The sequence below is a fragment of the Mustelus asterias genome, chromosome 16 (assembly GCF_964213995.1).
Source record: "Mustelus asterias chromosome 16, sMusAst1.hap1.1, whole genome shotgun sequence".
NCBI lineage: Eukaryota > Metazoa > Chordata > Chondrichthyes > Carcharhiniformes > Triakidae > Mustelus > Mustelus asterias.
The window spans coordinates 32566598-32591307 of NC_135816.1; the positions used below are offsets into that span (position 1 = coordinate 32566598).

The 24710-nt window shown below is 42.1% G+C and overlaps 1 protein-coding gene and 1 pseudogene across 1 annotated transcript in view; one reads left to right on the top strand and one right to left on the bottom strand.

The window, feature by feature from the left end:
- The window catches only part of LOC144505474 (RYamide receptor-like), a 69819-nt gene that overhangs the window by 1717 nt on the left and 43392 nt on the right, over positions 1-24710 (bottom strand). The window contains exons 3-6 of the mRNA XM_078231582.1: positions 24502-24675; positions 13537-13770; positions 11841-12050; positions 9171-9378 (exon numbers count right to left, since the gene is read on the bottom strand). Coding sequence (XP_078087708.1) covers positions 9171-9378; positions 11841-12050; positions 13537-13770; positions 24502-24675 — 826 coding nt within the window. The remainder of the gene's footprint in view (positions 1-9170; positions 9379-11840; positions 12051-13536; positions 13771-24501; positions 24676-24710) is intronic.
- Positions 16606-17182, top strand: LOC144505473 (polyubiquitin-like; annotated as a pseudogene).

A 24710-nucleotide genomic window follows, 5' to 3' on the forward strand; every position in this document is an offset into this window, starting at 1 on the left:
ACCCACGCAGACACGAGGAGAATGTGCAAACTCCACACAGACAGTGACCCGAGCATCGAACCCGGGACCCTGGAGCTGTGAAGCAGCAGTGCTAACCACTGTGCTACCGTGCCGCCCCTATGTTTAGACTCTCCAGCCTGGGAAACAGCCACTCAGCATCTTACCTATCGGGCCCTTTAAAAATATCATGCTTTTCAATGAAATCACTCTGATTCTTTGAAATGAGGATATCAATCAGGTCAGATCAAAGCCGCAAAGGTAGCCCAGAGTTTGAATGGAATGCGTTTGTGACAATTTCCTAGAACAATATATCGTGGAAGCAACCGGGAAGAGACTATTTTAGATCTTGTTTTGTGTAATGAGGCAGGTTAATTTGCGATCTCATAGTAAGGGATCTTCTGGGGAAAAAGATCGTAATGTGTTAAAATTTCACATTGTATTTGAGAATTACATATGAAAGTTTGAATGTTTTAAGTATAAGTGGCATTGATATGTTAGTGTTCAGAAGGTTTGGACTTTTTTGCGCATGAAGCAGAAAAAGTTAACATGCAGATACAGCAAACAATAGACAAAAAATGCTGTGTCGGCTTTAATTGAAAGGCAATTGAAGTATAAGAGTCAAGAGGTCTTGCTGCAAGAGTAGAGCTTTGATTTGATTTGATCTGATTTGATCCAGTCCAAAGATGTGCAGGTTAGGTTGATTGGCTATGCTAATAAAATTGCCCCTTAGTGTCCTGGGATGCATAGATTAGAGAGATTAGCGGGTAAAATATGTAGGGATATGGGGGTAGGGCCTGGGTGGGATTGTGGTCGGTGCAGACTCGATGGGCCGAATGGCCTCTTTCTGTACTGTAGGGTTTCTATGATTCTATGATTTATTATTGTCACATGTATTAGCATACAGTGAAAAGTATTGTTTCTTGCGCGCTATGCAGACAAAGCATACCATTCATAGAGAAGGAAACGAAAGGGTGCAGAATGTAGCGTTACAGTCACAGCTGGAGTGTAGAGAAAGATCAACTTAAAGCAAGGTAGGTCCATTCAAATGTCTGACAGCAGCAGGGAAGAAGCTATTCTTGAGTCGGTTGGTATGTGACTTCAGACATTTGAAAGAGAGAATGTCCTTCAGAAGGTGGAACAGAGAATGTCCGGTGTGCATGGGGTCCTTAATTATGCTGGCTGCTTTGCCGAGTCAGTGGGAAGTGTAGACAGAGTCAATGGATGGGAGGTTGGTTTGCGTGATGGATTGGGCTACATTCACAACCTTTTGTAGTTTCTTGCGGTATGCTCGTCTGTATAGCGCACAAGAAACAATACTTTTCACTGTATGCTAATACATGTGACAGTAATAAATCAAATCAAATCAAATCAAGAGCTTCAGTGAGATCACACCTGGAGCACTGTATGCAGCTTGGATTCCGGACCTAAGAAAGGATATATTACCTTAGATGGGATGTAACAAACGTTTACTAGATTGATTCCTCTGAAGAGAGATTAGGTAGAATGAATCTATACTCTCTTGAGTTTAGAAGAATGAAAGGCTATCTTCCCTGGCTGGAAAGAACTATAGGGTCTGGTTTCAGGATAAGGGGCTGGCCGTTTGGGATTGAGATGAGAAATGTCTTCACCTGGGAGTTTGAGAGTCTCTTTGGAAATCTCTCCTGTAGAGTGCTGTGAATATTGAATTTTCAAGGCTAAAATCAATAGGTTTTTGGACTGTAAGAGATATGGGGATCAGGTGGGAAAGTGGAGTTAAGGTCAATGATCAGTCATGATCCTGTTAAATGCTGGACAAGGCTCGAGGGACTACATCTGCTTATATTGTTTGTCTTTCTGTTCCAGTATACTCCCATGATGTGAAAGAGCTTGGACAGGCTAAGCAGTTGATTGCTGCTTTCATTCCCCATTCAGATGTGAGTCCACTTTTAATGAGTCAATTTATTTCTATAATATAGTGGACTGAGGAATCAGTGGCTTCTTGTCAATTTCAGATTAATGGAATACAGGTCATTTCACTCTGCTGCCTGGAAGGGTTCTACATTAAATTACACAGGAGCAGTCTAAACTCAGTTTCTAATGGCCATCACATTGCTCTTTAATTAAGGACTGGTGCAATCTCAATCAGACAAGCTGTAAGTTCGACTGATAGGGGACATGGAAATTTCTAACTAGTGAATGACATGCAAAGGCTTGTTCTCTTAAGTAACCCATGATGTACAATGAACTCAGAGGTACTGAAATAAAAGGAAAATACTGCAGGGAATCTGAAATAAAAACAGAAAAGTGCTGGAAAAACACAGCAGGTCTTACAGCATCTGTGGGGCGAGGAATAGAATTAACGTCTTGAGTCCAAAATGACTCTTCTTTTGAAGAAAGATGAGATTTTAAAAATCTTGGTTAAAGATATGGGCTTTAAAGATGAAGATATAGCAGGAGAAGACAATACAGCCCATCAATTCCAATGGAATAATATTTATATAACATCTCTCAGTCCTCGGAACATCCCTAAGCCCTTCACAACCCATGAATTGTTGGCACAGTTATGAAGATAAATGTGACAGCCAATTTGAGCACACGATCTCACGTGCAACAAACAAGATAAACAAATAGTTGGTGGGACTAGTTGATGGATAAACTTTAACAAGGAGACTAGGAAAGTCCTGTTTTTCTTTTAATTGCACCATAATTGTTTTACGTCTGTTTGAATGTGTGGATGGGAACTTAGTTAACTTGGACAATGCAATATTTCTTCAGAACTGCACTGAGGTTTGAGCTGAGATTATGTGCTAGCCCTCTTGTTGAACTTGAACCAAATATGACAGAGTGCAACTACTAGGGTTGAGGTGATTGAGCACTACTCCGAATGGTGGATCATGCACCAAAAACCCAGTAGCATTCTTTATGAAGGTAACTAAAAATGGATGGGGAAAATTAAGTGTATGTAGTGTATGAGTGTATTAAGTATATGAACTTTCAAGAAATCCTTGGATAGGGCATCTCATTGAAGTACATTAGAGAAGATTATGGGATTCGATATTAGAGGATAGAAAACCTGATTAAAAACATAGCCTTAATCCTTTCACAATTTAAAAACTTCAAATAAAAAAGATATTTGCTCATCTTCGTCCAGTACAGTTTACATCTGTCACCTAGCTCATGAGTGTTCAAGTAAAGATTCTGTAAAATCCAATAATCATCCAAGGCTTTCTTGAAAGTTCATGCACGCCACATATACTTAATTTTCCCCATCCATTATTTCAATCACCTCCTAAAAGAATGCTATCAGGCGCTTTTGTGATGGTCACTGACTTTGCCTGACAATGGAAAGTTTAAATCAAGTAAATTCCATGATAAATTTGGTAATCTGAGCCAGGAATAATTACCAAATCTAGCCTGACTCATCAGTGGCAATTGTAAGGTAGATAATTAAAACTTGCATTTATATAATGCTTTTAACATTGTAATATGCCTTCTCCTTCACAGGAGAGGTATACGTTGACACTAAGATGGCATAAGGTCTATAAAGGACCATGGTGGTTGGTATGGGGCATGGGTTGGCATGAGTTGGCACTTTGGCTATGGGGAGTCAGTGGGGATTGCGGGGTTGTGAAGGGTGAGGGCCTACAATACAAGCAAACAATGGGGACAATGCACCAGAGAAACCAGGAAGCTGGAAAACTTCCCAAATCCCACCACCCGATACAGGAGCAGAAATTCATGTCAGTGGGTTTGGGGATCTTAAAGGAGAGGTAGAAGTAGAGAGCTTCCAGAATTGAATTTCTAAGCTTGGGGTCTGAACATCTGAAGGTTAATGTTAGAATAAAGGAAATTGTGAGGTTAGAATTGGAGGAACACAGAGTTTTTAGTGATTGTAGGGCAGGAGGAGGTTATGGAAATGAAGAGGGGTGAGCCCATGGAGGGATTTCAATATAGTGATGAGAGCTTTAAATTTGCGACATTGCTAGACCAAGAATCAATGTAGGGCAGCAAGAAGAGATATGATGGGAGAATGGGATGGTGTGAGTTAGGAAACGGGCATCGGCGTTTTGGATGAGTTCATATGATAATAGGATCAGAATTGTTGTCACTTAGCTCCATGGAACTTCTCAAGCTTGGTCTATATGACTGCCAAATATCAAGAAACGTGTCAATAGTCTGTGCTGACAGGTTGTTTAGTTTTGATTAGTTAAATTCTCGGGGCATCTCTATTCACATTCTGACATTTCTGAACTGCTTAATTAAGTTTCACTCATCTTTGCGAGACCTGCCCCTTAAATGCCGCTATTGTACCTGGGAGCAGGCACAAAGCGGCATTTAAGGGGCAACTAGTCGAATACATGAATAAGATGGGAATGGAAGGATACAGTCCCCGTAAGTGCATATGGTTTTGGTTTAGGCAGACATCATGATCGATGCGGGCTTGGAGGGCCAAAGGGCCTGTTCCTGGGCTGTACTTTTCTTTGTTCTCTGTTCTTTGTATCAACCAATAACCAATTTTAAAAAACGAAAAGCCGCAACATGAAAAACAGTGGAAATATTAAAACGGGGGAGGAAACTTAATTAAGAAATAGCAAAACGTTTTTTTTTAATGATTAGAAAGCAAAGTTATCCAGTTCCAGCCCTTGTTAACAGTACATTGCAAGCCCACGCATCCTGAAACAGTGCAACGAATATTAACCATTGGCCCTCTGTTAAAACTGGTAAAGGAAAGGGAAGAGAGGAACAAACAGACACGAGTTGAATTCCTAGTATGACTAATTTACATTTACGTGGCAAATATTGCTTGATTAATTAGTGCAATTTCTGTAAACATGAACCAGCTGTCACATAAAGAACACCATCAATTAAATGATGCTATAAATAACACAACTTATTTCCAGCTGCAAGGAATTATCTTGGCATGGCAAATATTATTTTATTCTAAAACATCTAATTTCTATTCAGCAGGATGCCTTTGCTTATAGGAGACATTGTTTGGCACTTATTAATGTTTCTCTTGACTAATTACACTGACATGAATTCAAATTATGATTATAAGTTCTTGAATAGTGTCAAATCTATTATGTTTTGAATACAGCTGACTGAATTAGTGATAGATTGTTACTTCATGATCCAATAATTTTGATGAGTGGATCTGTGCTGCGCTTATTGAGTTATAACACAAAGGCAAAAATAAAAAATTGGTTAGCTATCACAGTGTTCTTTATCTGAGGAGTTTAAGGTTAGAATCTGCAACAGACTGAATGAGAGGACTTCCAACCGATTCACTTGAAATAAATTCAACTAAGCAGGTTCAAGGGGTGAAAGGATAGTGCTTTTAAATGACTGTCTCATCCTAAGGTAAAGGATAATCAAAATCATCAGTTTCACCTCCTTCTGCACAAAGTAGAGGCATAAATTTTGGAATAATGGAAGACCTGATATGAATCTCAGAGTGAGATAGTTTTTCTAGTATAAAGGGAGTGCCGATTGCTGCAGTTAAAGTGAAGTGGACCATTCTTACTCTTCAGAACGTGACATTTTTGCTTGTTCACACTGTGCCTCCTCTACTGTATCATCATATTCACTTGCATGGTGGCAGCACAAGGAAGCTGATGCACACCAAATTACATAGTAATTTCAAAATAGATACAAGACTTTTTCCCCCAACCAGTTTGTCTTACTGCTCGTGAGCAGTGTTCCTAATCCTGTCCTTTGTGTTAAGGGGTGGCACAGTGGTTAACACTGCTGCCTCACAGCGCCAGGGACCTGGGTCCAATTCCAGCCTCAGGTGACTGTGTGGAGCTTCCATGTTCTCTCCCTGTGTCTGCATGTGTTTCCTCCGGGTGCTCCAGTTTCCTCCCACAGTCCAAAGATGTGCAGGTTAGGTGGGTTAGCCATGGTAAATATGTGGGGTTACGGGGATAGGGCAGAGGGGAGGGCCTGTGTTGGATGCTCTTTGGATGAGTCGGTGCAGATTCAATGGGCTGAATGGCCTCTTTCTGCACTGCAAGGATTCTATGGCTCCTCTAGTTAGAAATTCTATGTTCAAGTATAATCAATTGTTAGTGTGCTAATCCTAAACAGACAGATTATTCGCCATTGAGAGCTAAATTAAGTGAGGAAAACAATGGTTGCTACAGTTGTATTGACAAATATATCTCACAATTTATCCTGTACATACCGGGCTGAGCTTCAGCTGTGGGTTCTCGAGTAGTAATAATTTGACAGGATTATCATCTTTGGTCCTTTGATTTCTATGTGGAATTCTGAGGTTTTATTTTGAAAAATCTCAGTCGGGTAAACAGGAAGCAATATGGATGAAAATGCCCTATCTGTGGTTTATTAGTCTCACATCTGTTCTAGAAGGAATTTAAGTCATTCATTTGTAACTGATGATCATTTGAAAATAACACAAGCACTAGTTTAATATATGCACAGAGTATCATTTGAGATAGACTACAGTCACCATTCATTTTGTGATTTATTCTATGTGAATTATTGGTATGCGTCCACTTAAACAGTGAGCAGAGATGGACTTGAAGGTGCTCCTAAGTACAAACGGTACAAGAAAGCTGATGTACGTTGAATTACATAGAAATGTCAACATAGACCATTTGCCCCAACCAATTAGTCTTGGCGTTCATGCACTATATGAGCAGTTGTCCTAATCCTGTCCTTTATGTGACTATACCCCATTATCCCATTTTGCTTCAAGCACCTGACCAACCTATACTCAAATGTCAACATTGCTTCAATCATTGATAGGACATTATGCAGCTTCACAACTTTCTGCTAACTGTTCTAAATCTCTTGTATTTAATCTTTTATCTCTACTTTGACAGCATGTCTTGATGGACAGGGGGAACAGGAGTACTTCCACAAGGCCCAAAAAGCTACTCAGTAAACCATCCCTCCCACAGACTCTCTCACCTCACCACCATTGACCCGTTCCATTCCAAACACTAAGAGACCACCAACTGCTCTCCCCAACTATCAACTGCTAAGTCCCACGTGGTTGAAGCCTGCCCTGCCCAACAACTGCACCCCCTGACCATCATCGGACCCCCCTCCCCTCCACCACCACTCCCATAAAATCTGTCCCCATATCTCTAAAAAGCCAAAGATGCATTACGGCTTTTAACCAGACTTCTCAACTTGTCCTTGAAACATCAGATTTGTGTATGTAACCCAAGAGGTTTGTCTGTTCCTGTATCTTCTTTAAAATGTACCATTTAGTACATATTGCCTCTTCTCATTCTTCCTTTCAAAATACATCACTTTATACTTTTCATCTGCCATGTGTCTGCCCATTTTACTGATAGTGGCAGACTTCAGGCGTCCTCCTGAAGTCTGCCACTATCCTCCTGTTTACAACATTTCCAATTTTTGAGTTGTCTCAAACTAACACCAACCCATGGAGATAACATTGTATACTTGTCTGCAGACTGAAATGCAACCACTCACCACTGCTTTCATTTAGGTATTGTTGTTTCTGTACTGTCACTACCTCTTTAATCACATGGGTTTCAATGTTATCTATGTGTCTCTCTGTAACTTCATCAAAAGATTCGGTTAATTTTAATTTTACAAAATTAATCATTTCACATTTCTGTCAAGTGATGTTAAAATGTGCATGTCTGTGATGGCATATCATGTTTGCTTTCCTTTTGCCATTGATGTTCAGAAGTGATGTGTATGAATTAGCTTGAAGTTCCCCATGCGATGAGCACAAGAGCCTCAGGTGTACTATCAGCGAGAGTTATTCAGCAATGTTTCTTTACATAGAGAGAGGAAATCTTCAAGGCTCTATCAGCTCAACTTGCATTCACGCAAGTCTACACAAAAGATTGCAGAGTAGCATTGGCAAAGACCTGGGGGTTGGCTAGCTTCCTGACCTCTTCAGGGCAGCACGGTGGCACAGCACTGCTGCCTCACAGCGCCAGGGACCCGGGTTCAATTCCGGCCTCGGGTCATTGTCTCTGTGGAGTTTACACGTTCTCCCTGTGCCTGCGTGGGTTTCCTCCGGGTGCTCCGGTTTCCTCCCACACTCCAAAGATGTGCGGGTTAGGTTGATTGGCCATACTAAATTGACCCTAGTGTTAGGGGATTAGCAAAGTAATTATATGGGGTTATGGGATTAGGGCCTGGGTGGGATTGTGGTTGGTGTAGACTCAATGGGCCGAATGGCCTCCTTCTGCACTGTAGCGATTCTATGATTCTAAGAATGATGTGCGTTCCGAATGACCAAAGGAATTCAAAAAAAGGCAGAGGGCAGTAAATAAAAACAAGAATAGGGCAAGAAGCTAATGTAATAAATGAGACAATTGAAGAGTAAACATAACAAAACAATTCTTGAAATCCCATTTGCTTGGACAAGTTTTATGCTGATCAAGGTGAAAGGCATAGCGTTGGACAATGGGACACCTTTCATTTTTTCCAGCTCAGGTACAACTGGATAGAACATTCCAAAATAATCGATTTTGCTTCAGGTGAGAGTTCACTGAACTGAAACTAGCCTTTATTTTTCTTAGGCTTATAAATAATCAAACTCTTTATTTTATATACTCTCTGTGAGTCGCTTCCTAAACTCCATTCTAGTCATTTTGATCTCATTTATCACCTTCCAACTGCATTCACTGTACTTCTCACGAGTACTCTTCTTTAGTATTTTTAATTCCAACTTTTTAAATGTCTTACTTTTAAATTTCACTTGAGCTTTAATCTCTCTATTGATCCACTGAACTCTTTCTAAATGCACCCTTATTAATTTTCCATTCCACCTAGCTTCTCTTTGAAGATTTTCCACAGACGCTTTGTCAATTTGTTTTGATAACTTTTTTTGCTCAGTTAATTTCAAGCTATGTTCCTTTTCCTGTTTGATGCCCTTATCTTCAGTATCCTTTTCTATTCTTGGTTGACCTCAATTATGTTATGGGCACTATTTCCCAATCCTACTTTCACATCTGCTATTTGTGCTGTTCCTTTCTCAGAACTAAAGCAGTGCTTCTTTCTTAGTTGGACTAGGAACATACTGATACCTAAGAAGCAGTCCTCGACACATTCTAAATCGTATTCCCAACCCTACCCCATCCCCTTGACAATATACATTTCCTATGATTATGTGCAAAATCAAACTTCAAATTTATTTGAAAACTTAAAGATGAAGTGCTTCTTTCTGCATTACTTACTGTGGATTTGGACTGCTCGGGGAGTGGTGCCAACGGATTGTTTTCTGGAGACAAGAGATCTACAGCTTTCCATTGAGCTCAAACGCAGACTGATGGTGTTTTCTTTTCTAAAGATTTCAGAATCACTGTGGGTTGAGAGATTATCTCCATACATGTGAAGGCAACATTGTGATGGATAGAACCTAATGCACAAACGTTGCAGGTCAGCCTGTCAATAAACAGAATTTCATTGTTATATTAGACCCTGTTTATAAGCTAGAGAAATAATGGATCTTGTAGATATTATCTAGACTAATAACTTCTGCTTCCACGAAACTGGAGACCTCGCCCTGAAATTTTGGTGAGAAGTGGGGCTGCTTGTTCACCAGGGTTGACTCCAAATCTAGAAGATTTCTACACCAAGCACCCTGTGACCCAAATTCTATTTGGGATATGGAACCATATGAATCTGCACAGTCTGCTCTCCTCCTGTTTCAGTTGTTTTCTTGCCGTTCCTTAACCTTCTCCACTGTGGCCCAACCTATTACTATTTTTATCCTTACTCGCTTTTTTTCCTATATGACAATGTCCAGTCTTTTTTCCTCTCTTCCTCTTTTCTTCATTATAAACTTTCAATTTCCTTCAACTCTTAATCTATCTGGATACTGGCTGCTCTCTACATCTTCTCTGCTTCTTTTCCCAAGGTCATAACCTAACTGCTTTAGCCAGAGTGTATTGTAGATTGGGCAAATATGGAAACTTACTTTTAAAAAAATGCTAAAGTCTTTAACATCAAAACTGGCAATGGTTATTAACTGAAACTCGAGCAAGCCAATTCTCCTGGGCAAAACAGTAACTGCAGGGCATTGGAAGTTTACATTCCCCCATGTGCACTGATGGATGTGGATTTCCTGTTTGTCCTCATTACACCAAGGATTGTGGACTTTGAGTGTTATTGGAGGGTTCAGGTAAGGCTGATTGTGAGAAATTCAGTCTTTAAAGGCAGCTACAGCATTAAGGGAACAAATAAAGGAAAACGCTTGCATTTATAAAGGACCTTTTATGACCTCGGGATATTCCAATGTGCTTTCTAACTAACCCTTTAACCTTTGCAACTTTAAGGTGAATACCCTCTTCTTCCCTCTGTCCTCACACTGAATATCCATCTCAAAGATCTAGGAACAGCGTCACATCTTTCAGTGAGGGATTCACACACCTTCTGGACTCAGCATCGAGTTCAACAATTTCAGGCCATGACCACTGATCCCATATTTTTGGCCAGAAGTGCTGCTAATGAGTCTGCCATTTCCATTTACAAGTCCCATAGATCTCAGCCAGAATTCTCCAGCCATTCACGTCAGCAGCTCCAGTCCCGCCAGTAACGAACCTCCGCCCATTGACAGTGGCAGGGAGGCCAGAGAATCTCGCCCATATTGTTTGTTTCTTTACATGTGCCATCTCCTTTCACTTTGCACCACCATCATTTCATCATTTAATCTCCTGCCTTCTAGTCCAATACAGATTTTCCCTTTTGTTATTTCCTTCCCCTTTTCCCCACCTCTGCACTTGAGTGAAACCTGTTACAAACTTTTTCAGTTCTGGAAAAGGTCATTGGCCTGACATGTTAATTCCCTTTCTCTCTCCACCGATGCTGCTTGACCTGAGTATTTCCAGCACTTTTGTTTACGTTTCAGAGTTCCAGCGTCCTCAGTATTTTACTCTTGAACCCATCGTCCATGACGCTTTCGAAAATCCTCCTGTCATCCTTTAACTTAAACTCTCCTCTGCATATTCATGGCTTTCCCTTGATCTTGCCATTTCACGTGGCCTCTCTACTCCCATCAAATTGATCACAGACAAAGCCGTTTTCAACCACTTCTTTGTATACCTCATCATCCACATCCCCTTCCAAGCCCATCTCTTTTACATCTGCCCTCGAAAATATTCTTCTTTGTGTCATTTATAGCCTGTCTTTCAAACTTTTCCGCATAACCTTTGGCCCTTCATCCATCACATTACTTCTGTAGATGTTGATCTGCTCAACCATTCGTTGTGCCTGTCGCTGGTGTGTTCTTATCCCAATAAAACTTTAATTCTCTTCCAGCCTATCTGTTCCCTGGGTTCAGCCCCAATCTTCACTTCATTCAGCTGAACCATCCATCACTAGATCTGGCTGGACAACGTCAAGCGTTATCAGGCCTTACTCTTCTCTCACCCCTGTTCTTCCCAAGTAAGCTACACTTAGCTTATCTCTGTCTCAAAATACCAATATCCTGTATCTGTTTTCTGAAAGAAATTCATCTATTTTTCATTTGAAAAGAGTTAACACTTTCTGCTTCCATCATTTCCTTAGTGATTTTGTTCTGTAAATTTATCTCTTGCTCACTAAAATAAGGCCTCTGCAGATTAGTTAAGGATCAGTAGTCACTGTTTCTGTGCATTGTGTCTGTTTTTCAGGTACTATTTGGTGCTAAACTCAGCCAAGTGACATGAGTATATGGGATATACCCCACAGAAGCAGACTATGTGGGCCAACCAATCCATGCCAGTGTTAGTACTCTACTTGAGCCTCCTCCTGCCTTTCCTCAGACAACTCCATGAGAATAACTCTTTCTGACCTTCCATTCCCTTCTCACTCAGGTGCGTATCCTGTGCTTATACATGTGCTTCTTACCTTGAATGTTAACATACCCTGAAATTGTCATTGTAGAATCCGTAAATAAGAGGGTTCCAGAAACTATGTGACATGGCCAGGTAATGGGAGAAAAAGTAAAGGGCAGTGATGTCCACGGGGTCACTTGGCAGCACGGCAGGATTGAACTCATATGTGACACTGAAGATGTGAAATGGCAGCCAGCAAAGAGCGAAAACAGCTACAATTATAAATAGCATCTTGATTACCTGAAAGAAGTAGATTTTAATAAATTGTTATTTTATCCAGGTCTACTTCTCTATATCAATTATAACCCTTCAGGAAAATTTCAAACCAAAGAAAAATAAAACACTAGTTGCTTCCACCTTGCTACTGCAATTTCAGTCACAGTATGGTGGAAACCCCCATATAAACAAGGTTACTGCCTCCATCAAAGTTATGGCAGTGATACGGGAGCAACTCCAAAGAAATGCCCAGCCTTAATCTCCTAACTGCAGTTAGAATTTAGGACAATTTTATAATTATTTTTCAGCCGATGGACTGTTTCTGTAAGAATCCTCACCAGGAACCCAGGCCCAAGGCTAGGGGTGGATTGCAGTAATATTGATGGGGTTTAGTAAACTCTTAGACCAGCATGAGAAAGCCATTTATTACATCCAGCTTTATTGAAGTATATTGGCTAAAATCATTGAAAACAGGAGTCCTCACAGAGTCTCCCCCAGCATCCATCCAGCACCATTTATAGGACTCACTGCTGCCTCAGCTGAGATCAGTACCATCACCAGGGAGCTAAGCTGGGGCCTTTCTAGTCTATATGACTTAGGAACACACTTTGCAATTATTACTTATCCATTGGGCAAAGGACAACATCCATTCTTTTTTACTATTCGTTTGTGGGACATTGATGTCACTTGGCTGGGCAACATTCATTGCCCATCCCTAGTTGCCGGAGGGCAGTTGAGTGTCAACCACATTGCTGTGGCTCTGGAGTCACATGTAGACCAGGCCGGGTAAGGACGGCAGATTTCCTTCCCCAAAGGACATTAGTGATCAGATGGGTTTTCCCGACAATTGACAATGGTTCCATGGTCATCAGTAGATTCTTAATCCCAGATTTTTTTTTTACTGAATTCAAATTTCACCATCTGCAGTGGTGGGATTCGAAGTCAGATCCCCAGAACATTAGTTGAGTTTCTGGATTAATAATCTAGCAATAATACCACTAGGCCATCACTTCCCCATGATCATGGCAGCGTGCTATAAAAGTATGAATACCAACATATCAATCACAGCTTAGCCTTTTGTCAATATTCTTTGTGAATTTCAGCAATGGAAATGTCAAAGCAGAGAAATGCCTCTACTGGAAATAATGCCAGCTGCGGACTATGAACTGTAAGAAGTCTCACAACACCAGGTTAAAGTCCAACAGGTTTATTTGGTAGCAAATACCATAAGCTTTCGGAGCTTGCTGCTCCTTCGTCAGATGGAGAGACCACTCCATCTGACGAAGGAGCAGCAAGCTCCGAAAGTTTATGGTATTTGCTACCAAATAAACCTGTTGGACTTTAACCTGGTGTTGTGAGACTTCTTACTGTGCTTACCCCAGTCCAACGCTGGCATCTCCACATCATGACTATGAACTGTGCAGGGATGCATTATTGTTTGTCTAAAATCTAGGCATGCATTCAAACGTGCTAAGAGTCTCCCTGGGTTATTATACATATACGTCCTTACCTTCCGTTTGGATTTGTCTTGCTGAGCTTCTCTGTTTTTGTCCATATTTCCCGGTGGTCTCCGACCCCACAGCCTCATGCCTACATTCCAGTAGGTTATGGTGAGGATAAATAAGGGCAGCATGTAAGTGAAAAGCAGCAGAAAGAGCGTGTAGACCTTCCGATAAGTATTGTTAGGCCAGCCAGTCTCCAAACAGATCATTTCAGGTTCACTGTCCAGGTTCATGTACTTGGCCTGGTTCACAAAACATAACACCGTTCACACCTTATTCAGGCAATGTTCGATATCAAAACCATTTTTATCAATGTCACATCCCAAATTATACTGTGAAATAAATAATTTATGCCCATAAATGCTGAATTCAACCATAGGACAACTTGGCAGAGTGGTGATAGAGATGCAGCTCTTCAGCAATGTCTTCCAGTGGCTGGGAAAAATTAGGGACAATAAGGTCGGCAAAGAGATTCAAGTGATAAAATTACATAAAATCTGTGCAGTGAAGATCAATGGAAGTATCAGAGGAACGCTTATACTCTTGTCAAAATAGTTACCAAATAGAAAGGATCCCTTGTTTTCAATGTATGCTACATTCATGCTACAGGGGCTGATTTTCCTGATCTTTGGCCCTGGGTATCTGGTTGGAGATCTGTGACAGTCGGTCTCTGGCCTCTACATCGCCCTATGATTTCCAACACTTTCCTTAAGGTGCAGAATAAGTTCTGTGCTTCAATAGGTGCAGACCCAGCCTGCCAATGAAAAGGAGGTGGGCGCACACACCTTAATTTCTTTCCATTGCAGCCTAGGGGCACCTTCACAGATTGGGAGTTGTGGGGGAGGGGGAGGGGGTGGGGTCGTATTGTGGGAGGTTGCTGAGGAAACCAACAATGGGGTATGCTCTGAGATTCGACTGAGATTGCTCTGGGTGTTCTTGACAAATCAAACACAAGCCTGAAAGTAGGCAGCCTTACTTCCAGATTGATTTTCAGCGAGGTTCTACGGCTGCATGAGTGTATTTCAGCTGAAGGATTTACAAGAATCCTTTTGAAAGTTGAAGCATAGTTCAAGTGTTTGAACAGAGGCCTGCAGCACTGGACTGCCAAGGTTGTATGGCTGCGCTTTGCTGTGGGTTGTAAGGGTCCACAGGGAGATTGTCCGCAATGGTGTAATTTCACACTTCCGCATACAGTGCCAGAAGAGTTCTAACAACCTAATCAGGTCAGGAAAGGCGCGTGTGTGCAAAGGCACATTCAAGTATATACTTTTGTGGGTCTAATCCCAACCCCACTCACTCTATAAAAGAAAATTACTGCGGATGCTGGAATCTGAAACCAAGAGAAAATACTGGAAAATCTCAGCACATCTGGCAGCATCTGTAAAGAGAGAAAAGAGCTGACATTTCAAGTCCAGATGACCCTTTGTCAAAGCTTCCTCACTCTATCTCCCCAAGTCTCCTTCTGCATGTCACTCCTCACACTAACTTATCTTACAGATCAACCACTTTTCGTTGCCAATGCATGTGTTCAATCCTGATCTGGCCATTCACCACTGACACTTACCCTGATCTTAGTACAATGTCACAACTATTTCCCACAGAGATTTTCAACAAATGATGTCCGTCTGTCCACTTAATAATTCTCATTGCTCTCCCTCATGGGTCTCTCCTTGCAAAAGAGAGCACTGAACGCTTGGGAAAGACGGAGAGCAGGAGGTGACCATGCAGCATTCCCATACTACCAGCTATGATGATGAGCTATCTTCCTGAACTGCTGACATCCTGGTGGTGAAGGTATACCCACTGCGCTGTTAGACTGGGCATTCCAAGAATTTTATCCAATGGCAGTGAAGGAGCAGCAACATGTTTCTAAGTCAGGATGGTGTGTGAATTAGTTTGGAACTTCCTGCCGTTTGGGTATTCTCATGCGGCTCTCATCCTCATTCTTCTTGGTGGAAGAAATCAAGGGCTTGGAAGGTGCTGTCAAATGAGTCTTGGCAAGTAGATGGTACACACTATTGCTACTGTGCACGCGTGATGGAACGTGTGAATGTTGATTTGGGCCACAATCCAAAAGGATATGTTGACTTGATCTGTGTCAAGCTTCTTGAGTGTGTTTGCAATTCTACTAATTCAGGCAAGTGGGTATTGTTCCCTCATACTCCTTACTTAATTGCACCATCGAGATGTGGACAGGGTTTAGAGAGTCAGGCGTTGAGTTACTTGCCACAGAATACCCAGTCTCTGACCTGTGGTTGTAATCACAGTATTTATGTGGCTGCTCTAGTTATGTTCCTGGTTCAGAGTGACACCCGGGATGGTGAGGGATTGGATGTCAAAGGAAATGTTAGATTCTCTCTTGTTGGTAATGGTTTTTGTCTGGCACTTGTGTGGTGTGAATGTTACTTGCCAATTATCAGCCCCAGCTTGAATGTTGAGATGTTGTCCAGGTCTTGCTGCATGTGGACACAGACTGCTCTTTATGTGAAGAATTAGTGGCAAGTAACTCAAGTTCACGTCACTGCATTGATTTCAATGCCAAATCTGTTGGCAAGGACAGCAATAGCACACCCCATGGAGGAGCAGCGTATTTCGGAGAGCCACTTCCAAAGATTTCCATATTTAACTCTGCATGTATGGTCGCCAGACATTGTTGTCTTATTTACCCCATAATGACTGTAAACACTTGCATCTTCACTATTCTTCCCATTGCAAAAGTTGGGCCACTGTAATTTTATTTTATATAATCCTTGTTTTGTCCCCTTACTAATGTTTTAATATTATGATTCATACTTATGTAAAGTTTCATGGGCACAGCTGTGCTCTATTACTTCTTCCAAGGGTGAGATTTTCCAGCCGTGCTCGCCCCAATGCTGGAAAATCCTGCCCGAGGTCAATGGACCTTTACATGGTTCGTATCCTGCCCACTACAATTCCCGTGGCGGATGGGACGGGAAAATTCTGCCTCAAGTGCCCACTCATTTTGCAATTTAACAATGAAGGGTTATCCAACAGTGGAGTGACAGAGAGAAAGAGTGAGCTATAGAGCTACACAGAGACACAGCTACACTGAGATAGAGACACAAAGAGCGAACATGCAGATCTTTGTTAAAACCCTGACTGTAAAGACCATAACACTTGAGGTTGAGCCCAGTGACACCACTGAGAATGTCAAGGCCAAAATTCAAGATAAAGAAGGCATCCCACCTGACCAGCAGCGTTTGATCTTTGTAGACAAGCAACTGGAAGATGGTCGCACCCTATCCTGAAAGAGTCAACTTTGCATTTGGTACTGCGTCTGAGATCTTTGTGAAAACCCTGACCGACAAGACAATAACTTTGGAGGTTGAGCCCAGTGATAACATTGAGAATGTCAAGGCCAAAATTTAAGGTAAAGAAGGCATCCCACCTGACCAGCAGTATTTGATCGTTGCAGGCAAGCAACTGGAAGATGGTTGCACCCTATCGAACTACAACATCCAGAAAGAGCCAACTTTGCATTTGGTTCTGCGTTTGAGAGGGGGCACTTGTTAAACTACTGTTGTACTGAGTTTCATTGTTGCGGGGAGTCATCTTGCTTCTAGCTTAATAGTTCATTAAAGTGTGTTCCCATGTCATTCAAAATAAAATTGTTGTAAGCTTAAAAAAGAAAAAGTGGAGTGCATCAAACTAAATCCAATACTGCACCCAGCTACTATATATACATACGTGCAATTCTTGCATGTGGTACATAATGCAATCCATTTATAAAGCCTGTTGTCTTTCCCAGCTCCACATTCAGGTAAATATGGAGCCTTCCTAATGATTTGTGCAAGTTCAGCACTCGGGGAGTGAAGTGAAGTGACTTTCAAAAACTTCAAGAAGCGTAGAACCCTAATTTCAGTAAATCAGTTCCCCCTTTTAAAATGGTTGCCATGCATTCCTGCCACTACAACCTCCTTTCCCAATTGGAAGTATGTGCGTGCTTCCTGTCAGTCATAACGGGAGAAAAGTAGATTGGTTCGCTTGAGAAAAATGGGCACTCCACAGCTGAATTTATTGTCCCATAACTTGAGGAAAAGAGGGCATAAAATTAGCTATAAGTGGAAGTGAGATAAGTGAATTTCACTGACATTAAGTTAATGTAGCTACCGGGTTAACGGGAAGCAATTTATTTTATATACTATTGCACAATCATGGTTCATTATTTGTTTATGTATTTATGTATGCCACGATCCATGTTGAAAACAGCAATCTATATCACTAAAGCGCTATCTTACATCCTGTCAGGTTTATTTTATTTCAAAGATCATCTTCATTCAATCACCCACCTCTGAACGTTGTTTTTGACATTTAGAAGATTAATGAGGGATCTGAAGATTTAAGGCCATCTCTTTCAACATTAATCTGACCTTTTGCTCTACAAACCAGGCAAAGATTAAATTTTTCTTGTAAAGCTTTAGACTGACTGTAGGAGAACATAGCAGACTTTTGTATGTAAGATTTCTGTCTTTGTGGGTGATATAAGTGTGGGCTATTAAGCTTCGAGGGTTATAATTTACCCATATAAATCCATAATTTACCCATATCTGAAGATGTTAATTCTAATACTTCTTGGCATTTAAAGAAACATACTCAATGCTTATTCCCCATAGCTGTGTAATTTTTCCCTTCAAATACCCCTTTGAATTTGCTTCTATCATCCTTTCAGGCAATTCTGGCTAGATCATGACCCCACCATATGTAGGGATATGGAGGTAGGGCCTGGGTGGGATTGTGGTCGGTGCAGACTTGATGGGCCAAATGGCCTCTTTCTGTACTGTAGGGTTTCTATGATTTCTATTTCTATGATTTCTATGACTTGCTGCATAAAAATGTTTTCTTATGTTGCCTCTGGTTCCTTTGCCAAGTACCTTACATCTGTGTCTTCTGCCCAGCAAGCCTTCTTCCATAGTAATCTATTTCTCCTTATTTACTCTATCAAAACCATTTATGATTTTGGCGGCACAGTGGCACAGTGGCTAGCACTGCTGCCTCACAGCGCCAGGGACATAGGTTTGATTCCCGGCTTGGGTCACTGTCTGAGCGGAGTCTGCAAGTTCTCTCCATGTCTGCGTGCGTTTCCTCCGGGTGCTCCGGTTTCCTTGCTAACTTCATGCTTGCCTTCATCGGCTGGGGTATTGAGTTTAAAAATTGGCAAGTCATGTTGACGCTTTATAGAACCTTAGTGAGGCCGCACTTGGAATATAGTGTTCAATTCTGGTTGCCACACTACCAGAAGGATGTGGAGGCTTTGGAGAGGGTACAGAAAAGATTTACCAGGATGTTGCCTGGTATGGAGGGCATTAGCTATGAGGAGAGGTTGAAGAAACTTGGTTTGTTCTCACTGGAGTGACGGAGGTTGAGGGGAGACCTGATAGAAGTCTACAAGATTATGAGAGGCATGGACAGAGTGGGTAGTCAGAAGCTTTTTCCCAGGGTGGAAGAGTCAATTACTAGGGGGCATAGGTTTAAGGTGCGAGGGGCAAGTTTTAAAAGAGATGTACGAGGCAGATTTTTTACACAGAGAGTGGTGGGTGCCTGGAACTCGTTGCTGGGGGAGGTAGTGGAAGCGGATATGGTAGTGACTTTTAAGGGGCGTCTTGACAAGTACATGAATGAGATGGGAATAGAGGGATATGGTCCCCGGAAGCGTAGGGGGTTATAGTTAAATGAGGCAGCATGGTCGGTGCAGGCTTGGAAGGCCGAAGGGCCTGTTCTTGTGCTGTAACTTTCTTTGTTCTTTGTTCTTTGTTCATCCCTCAGTGCACTCCAGCCTGGCGACGAGGGGATTTTCACAGTAACTTCATTGCAGTGTTAATGTAAGCCTACTTGTGACTAATAAATAAACTTTTTAAACTTTAAACTTTATCAAATCTCCTCATAACCTTCTCAGTGCGACGGAGAATAATCACAACTGTGCCAGTATCTTTCCATAACCGAAATGCCTCGTAGAGCCAAAGAAAAGCTATGGTGCAGGAAGGGGCCATTCAGCCCATCCTATTTGCGCCAGCTGAAAAGAACCGGTCGCCCATTTTAACCCCACCTTCCAGCACCCAGTCTGTAGCCTTGAAGGCTACAGCAATTTAGATTCAGATCCAGGTACCTTTTAATTGTGTTTTGCTACAGTTCTGCTCATCACATGAAGGTTTCTGTCTCAATCACTGATCCCAGGAGTGAATTCCAGATGCCCACCACCCTCCAGGTGGAAAAGATTTACCCTCATAGCCCCTCTAATCCTTCTACCAATCACTTTAAATCTGTGCCCCCTGGTAACTGACCTCTCTGCTAGGGGAAACGAGTTTACTCTCTCTACTCTACCTAGGCACCTAATTTTGTTCACGATGATCAAGTCTCCCCTTAGCCTACTCTGTTCTAAGGAAAACAATCCTAGTTTACCTATTCTTTCCTCATACTGCAATTTTCAAGCCCTGGCAACATTTTTGTGAATCTCCTCTGTACTCTCTCAAGAGCAATTATCCTTCCTGTAATGTGGTGAGCAGAACTGTAACAAAACTCCAACTGTGGCCTAATTAGCATGTTATACAGTTCCAGCATTATAATTCTGCTTTTGTATTCTATACCTCGTGCACATGCTCTTCTCTGCCACCCTATCTACCTTTACTGCCACTTTCAGGGACCTGGTACATGCACTCCAAGGTCTCTCACTTCCTCAACCCCTCTAAATATGCTCCCATTTATTGCATATTCCCTTACTTTGTTTGCCCTCCCAAAATGCATAACCTCACACTTCTCTGGATTGAATTGTATTTATCACCAAACCATTGATATCATTCTGGAGTCCACAGTCTCATCACTATCAACTACATGGCTGATTTTGTGTCACCTGCAAATTTCCCAATCATGCCTCCCACATTTAAGTCCAAGTCATCAATATATACCACAAACAGCAAGGGTCCCAACACTGAGCCCTGTGGAACTGGAAACTGCTTTTTATTTGTTAGAACATCCGTCCATCATTAACCCTTGTTTCCTGTTGGCGGAGCTAATTTTGGATCCAACTCATCACATTCCCCGGTGTCCCATGGGTTTTTACTTTTCTGAACAGTCTGGCATGTGAGACTTTGTCAAAAACCTTACTAAAATCCATGTAGGCCACATCGACTGCTCTCCCTCATCAATCCTCCTTGTTACTTCATCAAAAAATTAAATAAAGTTGGTAAGACACAACTTCCCTTTAACAAGATCATGCTGACTATCCTTGATTAATCTGTGCCTTTCTAAGTGATGATGTGGAGATGCTGGCGTTGGACTGGGGTAAACACAGTAAAAGTTTTAACAACACCAGGTTAAAGTCCAACAGGTTTATTTGGTAGCAAATGCCATTAGCTTTCGGAGTGCTGCTCCTTCGTCAGATGGAGTGGAAATCTGCTCTCCTTTCCATTTAAATAGTCTATTTTGCTGTTATTCCTACCAAAATGGATGACCTCACATTTACCAACATTGTACTCCATCTGCCAGACCCTCGCCCACTCATTTAGACTACCTATATCCTTGACCCTTGACCCATATCCATGACCCTTGGACCCTTGGAGGCAACATGCCATCCTGGAATCACATCTGCGATCACAAAATTGGCTGTCTGTTATCCCAACTATAGAATCCCCTACCAACCATATTGCTCTTCTGTCTTTTCTCCCGTGATGCTGTGGTCATGACTCTTGCTGCTCTCTCCAGAGGAACCCTAATTTCCATCGGTACTCAGAACTGAGTACCTTTTAGAAAGTGGGATGTCCTCAGGGGACTGCTGGACTACCTACCTTGTCTTTCCTGTCTATCTGGTGACCACCTAGTCCCTCTTGTTTGCATTTTCTTAAGCTGCATGGTGGCCACCTCCATATGAATGTACCACAATGACATCAGCTGCTCCTTGAATTCAAAGATGTGGGGCTCGAAATTTTGCATTTGGTAGCACTTTCTGCACATATAATTGTCCAGGACATGATTAGTGTCTTGGACCTCCCACATAATACAGATGTGCACTCAACCAGTGTGAGCAGCCCTGCCATGCCTTTCTGATACCACTTAAATAATTTTTTTCTGTATCCTCTCTAAGACCTTTCTAAAATGGCTGCCCATATTGGAATAGAATACTCCAGGGGAGGCTGAACCAATGTTTTATAAAGGCAATCTCCTTGCTGGTGAACTCTGGACCTCTATTAGTAAAGCCAAGCATTTTATATGCTTTAGTAGCTACTTTCACAACTCATCTGCCACTTTCAAAGATGAATGTACCTACACCCCCAGGTCTATCTGTTCCTGCACTGCTTTAATATTGTACCATTTAGTTCATATTGCCTCATCTCTCCTTCTTTTGACCAAATGTATCATTTCACGCTTCTCTGCTTTTAAATTCAATGATTGTGCTTTTCCTAACTTTGATCCTTTGCTCTCTGACCTCTAGCCATCTCCCTATGAATGACACGATATTCTCTTCAATTCCAACACATCATTATCTTTGTCATAAATCTCATGCATGAACCGTATCAAATGTTTTTGAATATCTGTATGAATCACAAATGCAGCATTTCTGCTATTGAGTTTTCCCTTCTCTTCTTCAATGAATCTGGAACATTGCCTAGGCCTGACCTGTCCTTTACACCATTTTCTCCTGAAGTCTGTTACTGTCCAGCTCGTGGCTTGCTGCACTGAGTTTCGTATCATCAGCAAATATTGCCCCAAGTCCAGGCCATTCATATACATCAAAAGCAGCAGTGGTCGGAATAATGAGCCCTGGGAAACATCACATATTCAATTTTGACCGGCAACAAGATTTTCCATTTGGGGGAAGGAAAGAAAAGTCAGGATTGTTTTGGGATTCTGGGTCCCAAATCCACCCACTGAGGGAAGCATTCACTCCTTGGGATTTTGATGGGGAATTTCATTAATTGGCATGGAAACAAGTTCTCTGACCAAGGACAGTGGCTCTGGAAGTTGCATGGCCAATCAGAGGACTGCAGTCTGCGACGAGAGATAATTAAAGGAGAGGGAATTTCAACATGGAGGGGCATCACCAACTTTTAAAAACTTTTATTTAAAAGATGGATTCAGCAGCCAGGCCAACACCGTGGGGGGAATGGTGTGGACGGGTATGGCTCTCCAGGGTGGCCTGTGGTTACACTTGCACCCAGGCAGGCAGCGAGGGCATCCGGGCCTATCTGGAGCATTGGCCCTCTACCCCTGTACCAATGTTCTCCCAGTAAGAAGTTTAACAACACCAGGTTAAAGTCCAACAGGTTGGACTTTAACCTGGTGTTGTTAAACTTCTTACTGTGTTTACCCCAGTCCAACGCCGGCATCTCCACACCAATGTTCTCCTCCAGACATCTTAGCTGGCCTCCAGTGGTGTGGGAAACTGGAGGCCGACTGGAAAATCCCCGTTGTCCCACTTTAACTGGCCTTAATTAGACACTTGGCAGTCTTTTCACTATCTGTATAGGTGGGTAGCCCTGCCCCAATCCCAGCTCCATTAAAGTAATGTGGAAGCCAGCATGCTGGCCAGTGCTGAGATTCTCAGACCCTATCCACCTCCATTCCAGATCCCTGTGGGGCCTGAAAATCCAGCTCATTTCTTGCTTCACGGATGCTGCCTGACCTGTTGAGTATTTCCAACATTTTCTCTTTTTTATTTCAGTTTTCTAGTGTCAGTGGTAGTTGTTTTGTATCACCCCATTTGATCTTCCTTCAAGTCTGAAAACAACGGTTTGTTCTCACTGCTCTTTGCTTTTTACTCCTTCACAAAATGCCATTGCCCATTTCATGATATGAGCAGGAATTCTCTGGCACATTCTCCCCCCACCACTGCTGCCAGTGAGAACGGAGAATTAGGCGCTCAGCCAAATCTCCATTCACTGCAGCGGGACTGGAGAATCCCAGCTGCGGGCATGGTCGGAGAATCCGGCCCGTGGTTTTAAATTGCTGACATATCTATTATGCAGTAGTTTGTTAAACATCTTTGAAAGTCTATTTACAGAACATAAATTCCACTACCCCCATGCCTCCTCTGCATTACTTATATAAAAATTAATTTTGTGGGTGTCACTGGTTAGACAAGCATTTATTGCCCATCCATAGTTCAAAAGGTGGTGGTGAGCTGCCTTCTTGAACCGCTGCAGTCTCTGAGATGTAGGTACACCCTCGGTGCTATTAGGGAGGGAGTTCCAGTATTTTAACCCAGCGACAGTGAAGGAATGGTGATATATTTCCATGATGTGGAGATATTTCCAGTCAGGGTGTGAGTGACGTGGGGGGGGATCCTTGAGGGTGACGTTCTCAGCTATCTGCTGCTCGTGTCCTTCTAGATGGTGGAGGTTGTGGGTTTGGAAGGTGCTACCTAAGAAACATTGGTGAGTTCCTGTAGTGCATCTGTACTGCTGCCATTATTTGTCAGTGGTGAAGGAAGTGAATGTTTGTGCAAGGAGTAGCAATCAAGTGGGCTGCTTTGTCCTGGATGGTGTCAAGCTTCATGAGTTTTGTTGGAGCTGCACTCATCCAGGCAAGCGGAGAATATTCCATTGCACTCCCAACTTGTGCCTTGTAGATGGTGGACATGCTTTGGGGGGCCGGTAGATGAGTTACCACAGGATTCCTAGCCTTTGACCTGCTCTGGTAGCCACAGCATTTTAAAGGGTAGTAACTTTGCAGTTATTGCATCATTACTATTCAATTAATACTTTTGCATGGGCATTTAACATGTCTGCAGTGATATTAATTTGAGAAATGCAAGCCCTGAAATTCTTTGTGAGTTCTATCAAAATCCCATGGTAATTCTGAAGCAAGTCTGATGGAACCAATTGAAAATGGTCAGTATCTTGTGGGGAAGTACCAGGAATTATCTATAATTCCTATGATTAAGGTTATTTTCCCCATATTTAGGGAACGTTTCTGAAATAGAGACAGTCATTGAACAATGTATTCACCGCACTTGCACTCACCCTAGATACAAGTAACTGCACAGATGCAATGCTGAAGGACACCATCCAAATCACCGCAATTAATATCTTACTGCGGGATCGACCCATGCGAGACTTCAGAGGATGGCAAACGGCATAGTAACGATCAACACCAATGGTCATAAGGGTGTATATACTGACTGACACAGAGAGAATCTAGTAAAGAAATGGATAAGTTAAAAGATCTTAAG